This window comes from Aspergillus pseudotamarii (assembly GCF_009193445.1).
Source record: "Aspergillus pseudotamarii strain CBS 117625 unplaced genomic scaffold BDV38scaffold_17, whole genome shotgun sequence".
Taxonomy (NCBI): Eukaryota; Fungi; Ascomycota; class Eurotiomycetes; order Eurotiales; family Aspergillaceae; genus Aspergillus; species Aspergillus pseudotamarii.
In genome coordinates this window covers 358142-371610 of record NW_022475031.1, presented here as the reverse complement: position 1 = coordinate 371610, position 13469 = coordinate 358142, and the positions used below count along the sequence as shown (strand labels likewise).

Below are 13469 nucleotides of genomic sequence, written 5' to 3'. Positions count from 1 at the left end.
CTAATATTTACGGACTACGAGATGAGATAAGTCTGGTTACACCACCCCTACCCTGTTCCACGCTTCTATAATATCGTTTCCCATAGGACGATATTACTAATACTCCATGATATGCGCTTAGTGACTTGTAACGACTATAGTACATATTTGATGCAACGGCCTGATGCCTACATAACTTGATTGCGCGCTGCCGGGAACCACGGAGTGGCAAATGAGTCCGCAGTCTCTCCGAATGCCTAGAAAAACGTCTTGTTGTTTCAGCATTTAATTGAGTTTCCTCGTGCGCTCAGACCCTGAAGATCACATTATAAATGTTCGAGCAGTGAGATTTATGCTTGTTCAACGTGGGCCATCTTGGTTAGAAAGGGCTTTATTTCTCAGCAGCTCGTTCTGGACTTCTAGCCAATAAGGTTCAGGTGTGGAGCAAGGTTTGTTTGCGTTGAAACTAGTAACTCTTTATTGCTAGATAGCATCGAAGACCCACCCTATGTAGCCATGGGAGGGTGAGGAGAACTTTGCTTGACTCTTCCAGCCATCAACAAGGTTCAAAAGACGAGCATCTGGCAGACCTTTACCTTCAGGCTTAGGATAACCTGCGGCTGCCCCATTCAATAAACCTTGGACCCTAGGGCCCTTACAACACGGGTCCACCATAGTGCAAAGAAAGACGTTTTTAGACCTTTTTGCACTGCCGTCCACATCACAAAATTGAAGAATTTAGTCTCGTATACCAGACCCCTGAGGGATGCGGTTGCTTACGGACGCCTTTTGCGTACATTAGGACACAGTAGGGGAATCCCGAATTGAAATCCGTGAAATTCCGATACATCACCTGAAAAAGGCAAGATGTACATACTTCTAAGCGTTTTAATTTATTATATATTCCGAATCAATAGTTCCGTATGAATGTTCTAGTGCCGGGCTATTCTGAAGATATTAGTATCCTGTTCACCGTGCATTACATATTGATAGCATTGCCTATCATAAGCCTTCGGCCGGAACAAAAGTATAATTCGCTTCTCTTGTTTTTAACGTATAAGCTTTCCAACCGGCTTTTGGTAGGTCAATCCTGTCATCTCCGACCAAGGATTTCATGAAAACACCGTGCGTCAAGACAATCAGAGTATTTTTCTCCTGGTCTTTGAGTTTCGCCAGCAAGTGGGCAATGTAATGACGCACTCTTGCCGCCCGTTCCTCAACGGCTTCATTCTCGGACGAGTAGGCTGCTTCCTTGACATACCAAGTGTCTTCCAAACCATCGAAGGGAAGATATGGAAATGTTTCTTCCAGGAGACTGCGAGGGGATCCTGTGTCGCATGGGAAACCGCTCCGTTCTTGTAGATCAGGGTCCACAATAAGTATTGCTCCGTCTTCAATGCCTTGGCCGGAGTCTGGGCTGAAGTAGCGTTTGTCTAGAATATGTGGGAATGCGGCAAGAGTCGTCTGGATAGCTCGTCTTAGCGGTGAAACAAGAATAACACCCACGTGTGGGCCATAGGGGAAGGCTTGTGCAAGCTGACTAGCCTGCTGAAAGCCTAGCTCAGTCAAAGGGGGGTCACGGTGATTGAAGTCTTTTGACACATTATGGGCGGATTCCGCATGACGGACAACATAGATTTGTGCAGCCATTAAGGGTCTAATTGGCTTGAAGGAGGGTAAAAAAGGGATTACAGTAGTGGAATAGTTAGGGTAATGCTTTGAGATCTCGTTGAGAAAGCTATATATATACGGATGTTATGATGGGGCAAAAAGATAATCCCGTTCGATTTGAGGCTAGTTGATGGTCCATATTCGCCATTGCCGGCATTGATCACGTATTCCTAGGACAGCCCAGCTGAAAGTGCGTGGTGCAAATATACATCAGGCCGGATATCTCATGGCGATATCCTCGGAGGAACCTCGGTCGGGTCACTCGGCGAAACCTGTCGACATAATAAAGTTCAACCTTAAACTGCTGGCTGGATTGTGAGTAGAGTTTCGCTCTTACCAAGCGAATTCAGTCTCGATCATGACTTACCTGAATTAAAAAGGTAATCCAGACGTTCCAAGGTAGTAGTGTCACGCTAGTGGTTAGACTTATCCCCATTGCCAAGGGTTACAATTCAGATAAGTCCAGCACGGATGATGAACTTCTTTCCCGTAGTATGAGTCTTATTTCACCTATCCTTTTCTGCAACAAGTAATACCATTGACCCATATCCTACATGTCAGCTCCAAGGTCTAGATTGAAATCGTCGACGTCCGTTTGCGTTCATGTTTTCAGGCCAGACTGTGTGAGTGACTATTCCTGGTGAAACGAGTTGGTTGAAACGTTATATTTGGAGTTCCTATCAGCGTGGGAGCCTTGTATAGAATGCAGTTCCCTGAGGGTCAATAATGACAGTTCAGGTTGAGTCCAGTGGGGGACGTATTACTGGCAGTACCTAGGGCAATTAATTGCAAAGGTGAGAGTAGGAAGACGCATCACGTTCCATTCATAAAATCAGACTGATTGCCCATTATCATTCAGTTGACTACACTAAAAATAAAGATCAAGTATAGCCCCTGTTCTCTAACAAGGTCAATTTACTATCTCACTAGACAAGAACCGCTATACGATAGGTAGTTTCATGTCATGATCCCTACAGGCGTTTGTACACCCAGATAGGTTCTTCCGGCTCAGGTTGATTCCTGGGTGGCATCATTTCATATGATTATCCATATCGCCTTTGACATTGTAAAGGTTAAAGCATCCAGGTATTGTGCACCGACATTCAACCGCAAGAGCAAATATTTCCCATTCATCCTTGTGGATTTATCTCTAGCATCGATGTTGTACAAGACGCGCCGCACATTCTTGCATATTGTGCTTGATATATATTCTCTTTCCAACTATTCGCTCTTCCATCGTCTTCATGGTGTCAGGATCCCATTGATCCAACAATATTTGATCCCATTTCTGTGAACCACTATTGGAACGCCAGTATGTCTTTTCACCATCCGAATTAAAGGATTTTCCCATGCCTTGGTGGGCCTTTTCAAGGTTAGCAGACCGAAAGCCTGCCCAAAAGTAGTCAAAATAACTAAACGGCCACCTTGGTTTCCAGGTCCAAAGTATCCACGAGGCTGCTACAAACCAGTTCCGATACTGGGAATGGCATTGAAGCGCTAATTATTCCCGTTAAGTGCCTCGATTTCTTTGGGAATGAAATAGGTTGGCGCTGCAGTACAAGCCCGTGCGACCGACCATACTGTACCCTTCAAAGCTCATTCAGAACGTAGATCACTGGATATTTTGATGGTTGAAAAATTTTCTTTCTTCTATAGTATTTATCCCTTCACAAGGTCCCTTTTCATAAGAGACACTGACTCTAACCTCTAATAGGCTACAGGGTTAATTTATCACTTATAAATAACCCTACTCTTCTACCCCATTCCGTAGTCGCCTGTAATACATTATATTTTCGACCCTACTAGATGAATTCTCTATACCCTTATATGCGGGCCTGGTTAGATTATTTAAATAATAATATAACTATACCTTGGAGTAAATCTAATAATATAAATACCTTAACAGCAATTCCATGGGCTATCTTTATCACTATTGCGCTTCTCTAAGGTCTAGATTTCAGTATATATTATAGTTAACTACGGAACGTTCTACAACTGCACTTCATGGCATTCGTCTGATGATATACGTAGTCGTTCTATTGAGGCAGCGAGTCCCCCGTCACACCCAGCAACCCCATTATATTCATACAGCAAGCCTCTCAGCGCCTTCATCCACAGAGTCCATGATGTCCGACTGGTGTGAGTGCATCCTGCCCGGTAAATCCTACTACTATACAAGTCTCAAAGCCAGACAGCCATAGAAATAACTGCATATCGCGATCTGGCAGCCAAAATAAGCCCCGATAGCGTATTCACCGATCCGTCAACATCACAGCTCCCACAAACGCCAACCAGGCCGGTATGTCCGCCACCAACATGCGAATTCGATGTAATCCCAGCCAGATATCCATTTCCTTACTCGTCTCGGCTTCGGGATCAGGATTGTCAAGGATGCGTTGAATAGGTGGTGCGACGAATGGTACAAAAGTCAAATGCCCAATAGCTCCAATAAGGCCAGCCCAGTAGAACGTTGTGCGAGAAACAGGCAGCGGTCGGGAGTGAGGATTCTTCAGGAAAATGTTGCATAATGCAGTCCCGATTGTCGTGATATTGAGGGCCAGTACAAGGCTCACTCCCCTAGGGAATATGTAACGCCAATACTCGGCGAGAATCGAGTCGGACTTCTTACGGATCGACGGCTGGATCATCCCGGAGTAAAATATGAGCTCGCTGGTAGCAAGAACGAGGCTTCCGGTGCTGGTTGCAAGTGGAACTGTCCGAAGGAGGGAATGAAGATCAATGATAACTCCTGAGGCCATGGTAGACGAACAGATGTGAGATCCTGTCAGAATGAACCACTGGGCTTGCGAAAAGTGGTTTACTGTAGGATAGTTTTTATAGATACATGCGGCTTGGACCCATCCGGAGAGAGCCTGATATACAAGGACTAATAAACAGGAAGTGGACTGATGCTTGCACTAGTGTCAGCTGGTCTCCCACATATCTTATTCGTGGATACTGACAATATCAACGTTATATAGTCTTGGCCCAACGTAAAACTAAGGATTGCCATTGGCGTGCTCGTAAGCGCCCCACTTACGTCTTATGTTCCAACAGGATATTGTACTGCAGTCACAGCATCATCGGAAGGATTGATGATGATGAACCCCACTCGCCGTCCATTTCGAATACCGGATACCGAATACCTGAATATACATATTCGACGGGCTGCTCTAGCAGGACCAAATCTCGATCAACTCCGGCTTATCGTGCTCCAGACCAACCCATATAACTTAGCCAATCTCAAACCCGAATTACCATCATGATAGGATAAATTGTTCAGTCAGCTAGAAGTCATCGAGGCAATGAGTAATGCAGAACCCTTGAACACCGATGGGCTCAGCCATCTGGAATGCATTAGTTTGTAAGTATTGGCGAAGGCATCTCTTGGAGAGGCGCATGGCACCGACTACTTAGATAGGGCCAATGTATCGTAAATGTCGGAGAGCCCTCAAGTAATACGAGGACACCAAATGTTTCCGACAAATCAGAATGACTGTTCCCTCGCCATGTATACACCGCTCGTGATGGCAAGCCCTGGAATTACTGGGCTCTAAAACCACCCTATATGACTAGATTAATGCCTAGCATTTGCGAGAGGACTGGTAAGGAGCAGCACGCCGTCCAGGACCCAGGCTACTACAAGTTTTCGCTAGGGACGATACATGAGAATGTGCTACGAGAATTCACATCATATCCTTGGTTAGTATCGTGACAACACAGACAGAGCCCGAACTGCCTTATTGCGCAATATCCAATGCTATGAGGATGGTCTGTATACAAATTTAAGTAGTATGAGTCTCAGCATTCATTTAAAGAGATCCTCAGAAAGATAGTGTCCATGTATCGGAGAACTACAGATGTTGGCTGCAAATGAAACTGGTAATTGTGACCTACATACTTGGGCGCAGCCAGCTCATAAACACCCTAGATGTAACTGCGTATGAAATTCTGTCTTCCTCTCGAGGGGCGAATCATGCTGTTATTCCGATCGTAGCCGGAAGTCGCAGTGTATGTGCCCAGCTAAACAATCAATCCATGGTATGGATGCCTTCACTTGTATAATTGTATGCATAATCTAGCTATCTTATTGCATAATAGGGTCGATATGTGTGAAACCGGACCAAAGGCACGTCCTTTGATTAAAAGATATTAGAGGCCTTTTCACCCTGGTTGCATCCTCTGATTTCTCGTATTTACCGACTTGGCGTCGCGCGGATTGGATGTATCCTCCATTTAGTCCCGTTAATCTAGGGGACTTAGGGTCGATCCTTACGATATAGAGAAGAGATCGTCCATTGTGCCACAACAATCCTCGGTTGTTTTTCTGTTTCTTCACGCTCGCCCTCAATATTGCTGCAGCTTTAGAGCATGGATCGGCCTCTCTGAAATAGCCCCAATTACTTATACTTGCTTGCCCTGGCAGAATAGTGCCCGTGGTTCGTGTTTGTGGTTAAAAATAACAACAAGGGAGCCACCAGTGCATCCCAAGGCTTCGTATCCAGAGAATGCCCCACAGCTTCACATATCACAAAGGCCCGAAAGCCAATAGCAGTTACCCCTTTTCAATCTGTTCCAACGATCATCTGACGATACCTGACCAACGTTACAATCCAATCTACACATTCAGTTCTGCAGTGCTCATCTAGATTGGGATGTGCATCATTATTGCCCAACATGGTAATTTTCATGCTTCCCTGAACGATGGTCCGACGCATTACGCCAAGTACATCCACTCGAGGACACCCTTATATCTAGGGTCTTGCACCCACTAGGAAATGCCATCAACACCACGATCATCACCTCTTGCAGACACAGACCGCCAGCGACCACAATGAAGCTCGCCAACCTCGCCCTCTCCGCTACCGCCGGTCTGTCCTTGAAGGCTACCTCTGAGACAGTCCAGGGGTTTGATATCTCCAACCATCAAGCCACTGTAGACTTCAAGGCTGCCTATAACGATGGCGCTCGCTTTGTTATGATCAAGGTGCGTCATCGCTCGTCTCGATATTATGATCGCCTTGTTAACATTCGCAGGCAACTGAGGGCACCACCTACAAGGACAAGGTCTTTAGCTCGCATTATCAAGGCGCTACTGACGCCGGTATGATTCGCGGAGGCTACCATTTCGCGCTTCCCGACTCCTCCTCTGGTGCAGAGCAAGCACAATGGTTCCTCAAGAACGGTGGCGGCTGGTCCAAGGACGGCATTACATTGCCCGGTATGCTCGATATCGAATACAACCCTTACGGTGACGACAAATGCTACGGTAAGGACGCCACAGCCATGGTTGCCTGGATCAAGGATTTCGTCGATTCGTATCAGAAGGCCACCGGTGTCTACCCCATGATCTACTCCACCGCCGACTGGTGGAATACCTGCACTGGAAATGCCAAAGGCTTTGGCAACACCTGCCCTCTCGTACTCGCCGCTTATCGTGATTCGCCGCCGACGACAATCCCTGGCGATTGGGCAACCTACACCATCTGGCAGAATTCTGACAGCTATAAGCATGGTGGTGACTCTGACATCTTTAACGGCGGGTATGAGCAGCTGCAGAAAATCGCTAAGGCTGCTTAAATATGGATCGATGACTTGTGTTGCAATTACGATAGCCTTTCGTTCGTTTCTCGTGAATGTATTTTTCAACTGTCCAGGCGACGGTCGCTAGTTAAACAATTGACATGCCGTTGGCTTTCTATCGTCTATTCAACATAAGGGATAGATCAAGCGAAGACACGCTCATTATTGTCTTACTTTATTTAGTCTTTGCCACTGTCTTTACATTATCATTTCACGGTCTTCAAAACACCCACCCAACTGGAAAGGTTTGCTGTCATCGATCAGCCTTACCAGGATAGAAGAAAGGAATGAACAACTCTCCTTGGAATGTAGTAAAGACCAAGGCCGCATTGAACACTATGCCATCGTCAGACGAGAAACATGCTAAAAGAACCTTGCGGGAGCGCCTGAAGATAACCAGCATTCTATCAACTCAACATCATACTTTGTATGTCGTGGTTGACAGAGGACTTTGTGGTCATCAGGACAACTCAGCAAGGAGACTGAGCAAGGGGGCATGGGCAAATATCGGCATTCGAAGATCTGCCAAGTGATGTAAAGTGTTTCAGATTGTCAATTAAATTAGAAGCAATAATTTGTTGGCGCAATAAAACTGGATCTACATTTGTCATTGACATGTCGTATAAACACATCTAGCATCATTCCAACTCGACAAGCCATACACTGTCAATTTTATAAGCAAGAGCCACCGTCCAACTCGATCTTTATTCGTCCCGAAATTCAATGACCCACATATAAAGGTCCGAATATTATATGATTGACCGGATGCCACAAAGTTTGGGCAAACACCCCTTGCATCTCAGCCAGCCCGAGCCACTCTTCATCCGTTGAAAGAATCCGTTGTCGGGCTTCCGTGCAGAAACGGACATATCATTCATAATTAAGTATCTCAGATTCTGCTGTTCAGTGGGTCCTCCACGGTCTCCCTGCATTGTGCTGGCGCCTCGAATACCCGTTTACGGAGTATGTGGCGTCTCCTGAGCACTGGCCCAGAGTAGCCTGTCACCGGCGCTTCGGAATAAGCTTATGATGGTTAGAAATACTCCAGAAGCCATCTAGAATCTTTGTAGTATTTTGGATATGACACATCCTGGTCTGCTATGATTCTATCGGCTAGAAGGGCAACTCACATAGATCAGCTGTTGATGTTACGAGTAATTCAAAGTCCCCCAACTTATCCATCCAATTATTTGGACGTTTTACATCTCGACATCATTCCTACGAGTACTGGAGTATATACAATGCACAGTTGAAGGTTCTTTCCGTGTGTCTTCTAGCCCACCTTGGTCTCGACCATGGACCATCATAGTGGGGAGGATGTTTCTTTCTTTCCACACACACACACACACACACACACACCGGGCATATGTGCCAAGGATACAATGTCTAAATGAAAGAGAGGTCCGTGGTTTACTGCCAAGAGTCATTTGTGAAAGGAAATCAAGACCTAAAAGCAAACTAAAAATAAAACCAAAAATACAAGCAGATTGAAGAGATTTCGGTGTAACATAGCTTAATCTTGGGTGTTCTCAGAATATACTCTTCCACGCCTGAGGTCATGACCAAAAGGCAGTTGCCCTGTTCTTTCATGTATACTTCGTTCTAGAAACCTGATGTGAAAATACCCGAAAATGAGGGGCTAGGGTTTTAGCATCAGTCTTACATCAGTACAAAAGCCCTCAAGTCTCGAGCCTGCGGAATTTAATCCATCCACCGCCACAATATGTGCCTCATCGCGCCCTATAGTAAGCTAGGCAGAAACTAAGAAATATAGTACATTCCATTTGTGTAGGGACTGCCAATGACGGATTGACATGACAACTTGCTGCTCTTGTCTGCATTAGTCTCTTTCGCTCGCATATCATTAGGGCTATGATTGGCCTCTACCAGGGAAACGGGATAAATGATGTCACTTTCTCCGCGCTAGTCCAGACAACATCTTCTGGACTTTCGATCGAGTCATAGGATTAGTTGGTATCTCATGATCTAGTCCAGAGTATATCCGAAGTACCCCGGTTCAAGTCGACATTTATCCTATTTTTGGGGGACCTAATTTTTGTTTGGGTTGGGGCAAACGATATTCATCGTCCGGGGCACTGGTAGATTAAAATAAACAAAGACTCAGAATATCTGGTAGCATTGTGTATGGGCCTGAGTGGCGTTGATACTCAGGGGTTAATCACCGATCATTGCCAATGATCCGCTTTGTCCATGTGGGCAACGGACTCAAAAATTTGGACCGGAGAAGGAGTGGCTTGTACCAGTACTACCAGCATTCACTAAAGTTCAATATTCCCCCACTTTTGCCCAAAGACCCAGCTTTAATCCGGAGATCATATCACATCTTCTTTTCCAATAGGCCATTCTCTTTCACCGCTTAGGAGATACACTAGGAGAGGGGGCGAAAAAAGCTAAAAGCCGAAAGCAGCCAGCCTGATGCCAAGAATAGGTCTCCGTGGGGTCAGGGGATCAATTTCCCAACCGGGACGTGGGAATATCAACCCTCACCCTCCTTCATATCTTGGTCTTTTCCCTCGACAAACAAAATGATAGCTGAGAAAAAAAAAAGAAAAAATATCAGTAATCGGTCACTGTCGATTCAGCAAACTCCAGATCTGAATGGTACCTTCGACCCATCATGCAAAGATTGCCTTGTTGATCGAGCGATCGCGTTCCAAGGGATGACCCTGCGGATCCTCTACTCCACCGACTAATGTGCCAAGAGAGGCCCAGTCGACTGTCGACTGCCTATTGTCCGGGCTCGGTTGATACCTACCGGCAAAACCCTACACTAGAAATTGCGGGGTTACCTTGTTGGGCGCATGATGCCGTCCCTGCAAGGGTAAAGCGAAGAGTCCTGGCCGTGTGCGGGGGATGTATTCACTGAGCTATCTAATGGATCCTGTCGGAATAATGTACCAGTAATCAATTGGCTATTCCAGGACTTGGGCTCCAGCGAGGCTTCTGTCAGGATGGAGGGTACTCCGAGTATAAATACCACGGGCAATTTGGCCCGTCCACTGCATCTCACGGGCTGACCCCTGCAGTGGATAGGAGCCGACACCCTCTAAGTAGCGGTAAACATGTATTCGACTGGCATATCCCTCGTGCTTCTATTGGCAACTCAAGCCTTGACTGCGAGCGGTTCAGCACTCCATCACAACAAGGCTCGCCAGGCCACTCCGTATGCTGTCAAAGAACCCCCATTGACCACTCCATGGACGGACAAAGCTGGCACCGACCCTTGGCCAGAGTATCCCCGTCCGCAGCTCGAGCGGTCTGAGTGGAAGAACCTGAACGGAATTTGGCAGTATCAGGACGCACAAAGTCTTGCTGCTCTCGACAGTCCGCCATTTGGACAACCTCTCGCACACGAGGTTCTGGTGCCTTCCTGTCTTGAGAGTGGTCTATCTGGTAGATCATCACCGTCAGACTGGTTCAGAGTGCATACTCGTTAACACATCACCAGGAATCCAAGGCAAAGATACATTATATTCGTGGTTTACCACGCAGTTCACTATTCCTCAGTCCTTCAAAGACCAGAACGTTCTAGTGAACTTTGGCGCCGTAGACTATGAAGCTACCGTCTTCGTTAACGGGAAGAATGCTGGGTTCCACCGTGGAGGCTACTTCCATTTCGCATTTGATATCACAGAGTTTGTGAATCGTGATGGCGAAAACGAACTGTATGTGCAGCACCCACCAGGAATGGAAATAGCAACTGACGTATGGTAGCCTCGTCTTTGTGCATGATCCCACAGACAGTGGCGACGAGGTTATTCCTATCGGCAAGCAGAGATTAGTCCCAGCACATATCTTCTACACGCCCTGCAGTGGCATATGGCAGAGTGTCTGGATCGAAGCTGCTCCCGCGAACCATATCACGCGCTTGGATCTTGACGCCGACATGAACGGTAAAGGTAGGGAGCGTTTTTCGATATGTATGGTTTAAATACTAATCTCCTGGGTTAGTTACGGTCACTGTGAATACCGCGACGGAGAGCGGGTCACCGGTGGAGGTTAAGGTCTATGATGGTGATGAGGAGGTTGGATCCGGCGAGGGAACGTCAGATGAGACCTTCAACTTCCTCGTCGATGGTGTAGAGCTATGGTCACCGGACTCTCCCAAATTGTACAATCTGACGGTCACGATGGGTGACGAGGAAGTCCACAGCTATGTCGGTTTCCGCACAATTGCCAAAGGCAAGGTTGACGGCGTAGTCCGTCCGTTGTTGAACGGTGAATTCATCTTCATGTTCGGAACCCTTGACCAAGGCTACTGGCCTGATGGACTGTATACCCCACCCAACCGAGAGGCCATGGTATATGACCTCAAGTTCTTGAAGGACCTTGGCTTTAACATGGTTCGGAAACATGTGAGTGAGACAGCGCCAGGAGCACATGGGAAGTATACTGACATTGTAATTAGATCAAAGTCGAGCCAGCACTCTTCTATCGGGCGTGCGATGAACTAGGACTGCTAGTCATCCAGGATATGCCGTCTCCGCGTCCCCTGTCAAGAAACGATGCCTGTGCTACCAGCGACATCGTCCCTAATGAGTCGCAACACGATGAGTTCTCCAGACAGTTGGAGGTTCTCGTGAACCAGTTCAAGAGCTACCCTAGTATAATTGCCTGGGTAAGTAGCTCCGTCGAGTTGGTGTCTCTTCCACTCTAACCCTTCTTTGCAGGTCATCTATAATGAGGGTTGGGGTCAGATCACATCGTACTACCCTGAGTTCGAGTTGACAGACCGAGTGAAGGAGTTGGATCCAAGCAGACTGGTCGATTCGACATCAGGTTGGGTAGACCATGGTGCAGGTGATTTCAGCGTAAGTGAAGACGACCACACAAGATCGCGAAATGATAGCTGACGGTGGCAGGATAATCATCACTATGCCAATCCCCAATGTGGAACCCCCTTCTACTCCCTGTCATCCAGCCCCCATGATCCCAGCCGTATTGGTTTCCAGGGAGAATTCGGAGGCATCGGTCACAACGTCTCCATCGAAAAGTGAGTTCACAGGGTCCATGTCTGGTTGATAACTCCAGCTAACTGTTTCAGTCTCTGGAACGTCCAAGAGGCCATCAACCATATCAATGAGACGTATGAGATCGACGAAACCCTCGAGGCATGGAACTACCGCGGCCACATCCTGTTAACGGAGTTTGAGGACCAGATTCGCAGGTTCGAATGCAGCGGTGGTGTCTGGACACAGACCACCGATGTTGAAGGCGAGGTGAATGGTTTGATGACGTACGATCGCCGTGTGAAGCGTGTAGATGAGGAGCAGTGGAAAGCCGATATCCAGGCACTTTATGATGCGGCTGCTAAACGGGGTGCTCCGTCCAAGAGGGGGCTGTAGGGAGAGCGTCTTAATGGCCGCTTTGTTTGTTTCATCGTCAAGTTTGGATAGCCCCGTCTTTTCCTTGCCTATCTTTCAGATGAGTTACATATTTGTGCCCTTGGGCTTATTTCAATTGTACATGGTTCTAATTCGTGAGATGTGTGGCTTAGCATCAATACCCTAGAAGGCAGGGAATACTGTCTCAAATTAGACAACATAGTATCTCCTATACTTTAAAAGGACCCAACTGGGCCAAAGGACAAGACTACGATACATAAATGAGAACGATGTAGATCGGCAATACGTCTGACGCGGCTTCCACGCAATCCAGCGATGATCAGTACAACGTACCATCGAGCTCGTTTCCACTCATGGATCGACGATGCATGGAAGCTCGAAGTATCTCTTGTAAATAAGTTATCTAAGTCCATAAGCTTAACTATAATTGATATGTTTATTCTTTTAAGCGGAACAGTATTCTGCTTCTGATTACTGAGGAAGTTCCCTTTAATAAATCTGGGTTCTGAGTAGTCGGACTTAAATTTCTATTTCGTTTATCTAAGTATCTTAGGGTGTATTGTTTCTCTTATACTATTTAGATATATATCGGTCTTGTAAGATAATTGATGATCTATAATACATTCTTTTTTTTTTTTTAGAATTATTATGTTAATTATAATATAATTCATAATCGAGACAGAGCAGATTTACTTATATATATAAATGACCAAGACTTCCTTTCCTAAATTTTGTTTGTAATACTAGATTTAGGGTTCAGCTACAAAGTGCTGATATATATAGTTGTAAAAGGCAGAAAGGTTCAGTATATATTATGTCAAAGAAATATCTACTATCCAGAGTAGAAGAGCTGTCAAATAGGTAAGGGGA

General features: G+C 46.2%; 4 protein-coding genes across 4 annotated transcripts; 2 read left to right on the top strand and 2 right to left on the bottom strand.

Annotated features, from left to right (window-relative positions):
• Positions 1-981: 981 nt before the first annotated feature.
• On the bottom strand, positions 982-1629 carry BDV38DRAFT_281380 (histidine phosphatase family protein; the record flags this gene model as incomplete). The annotated part of the gene is made up of 1 exon (XM_032059531.1): positions 982-1629. One exon carries the CDS (start codon positions 1627-1629, stop codon positions 982-984), a length of 648 nt encoding a protein of 215 aa, XP_031915281.1.
• A 2062-nt stretch (positions 1630-3691) lies between these two features.
• On the bottom strand, positions 3692-4429 carry BDV38DRAFT_243029 (putative integral membrane protein). The gene has a single exon (XM_032054172.1). It carries the CDS (start codon positions 4407-4409, stop codon positions 3903-3905), a length of 507 nt encoding a protein of 168 aa, XP_031915280.1. The 5' UTR covers positions 4410-4429; the 3' UTR covers positions 3692-3902.
• Positions 4430-6457: 2028 nt separating this feature from the next.
• BDV38DRAFT_55085 (lysozyme) lies at positions 6458-7401 on the top strand. The gene is made up of 2 exons (XM_032063535.1): positions 6458-6637; positions 6688-7401. The coding sequence occupies exons 1-2, from the start codon at positions 6485-6487 to the stop codon at positions 7228-7230; spliced, it is 696 nt and encodes a 231-aa protein (XP_031915279.1). The 5' UTR covers positions 6458-6484; the 3' UTR covers positions 7231-7401.
• Positions 7402-10218: 2817 nt separating this feature from the next.
• Positions 10219-12707, top strand: BDV38DRAFT_55034 (putative hydrolase). Its single transcript, XM_032063534.1, has 8 exons — positions 10219-10647; positions 10703-10919; positions 10969-11153; positions 11206-11609; positions 11663-11872; positions 11925-12065; positions 12117-12247; positions 12299-12707. Exons 1-8 carry the CDS (start codon positions 10317-10319, stop codon positions 12597-12599), a joined length of 1920 nt encoding a protein of 639 aa, XP_031915278.1. The 5' UTR covers positions 10219-10316; the 3' UTR covers positions 12600-12707.
• The last annotated feature ends 762 nt before the right edge of the window (positions 12708-13469 follow it).

Bases quoted from the DNA above. Each gene is read 5' to 3' on its own strand.
- BDV38DRAFT_243029 (XM_032054172.1), bottom strand. From the start codon at position 4,409: ATGGCCTCAGGAGTTATCATTGATCTTCATTCCCTCCTTCGGACAGTT.
- BDV38DRAFT_55034 (XM_032063534.1), top strand. From the start codon at position 10,317: ATGTATTCGACTGGCATATCCCTCGTGCTTCTATTGGCAACTCAAGCC. The intron at 10,920-10,968 runs GTATGTGCAGCA...GACGTATGGTAG, and splicing joins CGTGATGGCGAAAACGAACT to CCTCGTCTTTGTGCATGATC. The intron at 11,154-11,205 runs GTAGGGAGCGTT...CTCCTGGGTTAG, and splicing joins CGCCGACATGAACGGTAAAG to TTACGGTCACTGTGAATACC.
- BDV38DRAFT_55085 (XM_032063535.1), top strand. From the start codon at position 6,485: ATGAAGCTCGCCAACCTCGCCCTCTCCGCTACCGCCGGTCTGTCCTTG. The intron at 6,638-6,687 runs GTGCGTCATCGC...TAACATTCGCAG, and splicing joins CTCGCTTTGTTATGATCAAG to GCAACTGAGGGCACCACCTA.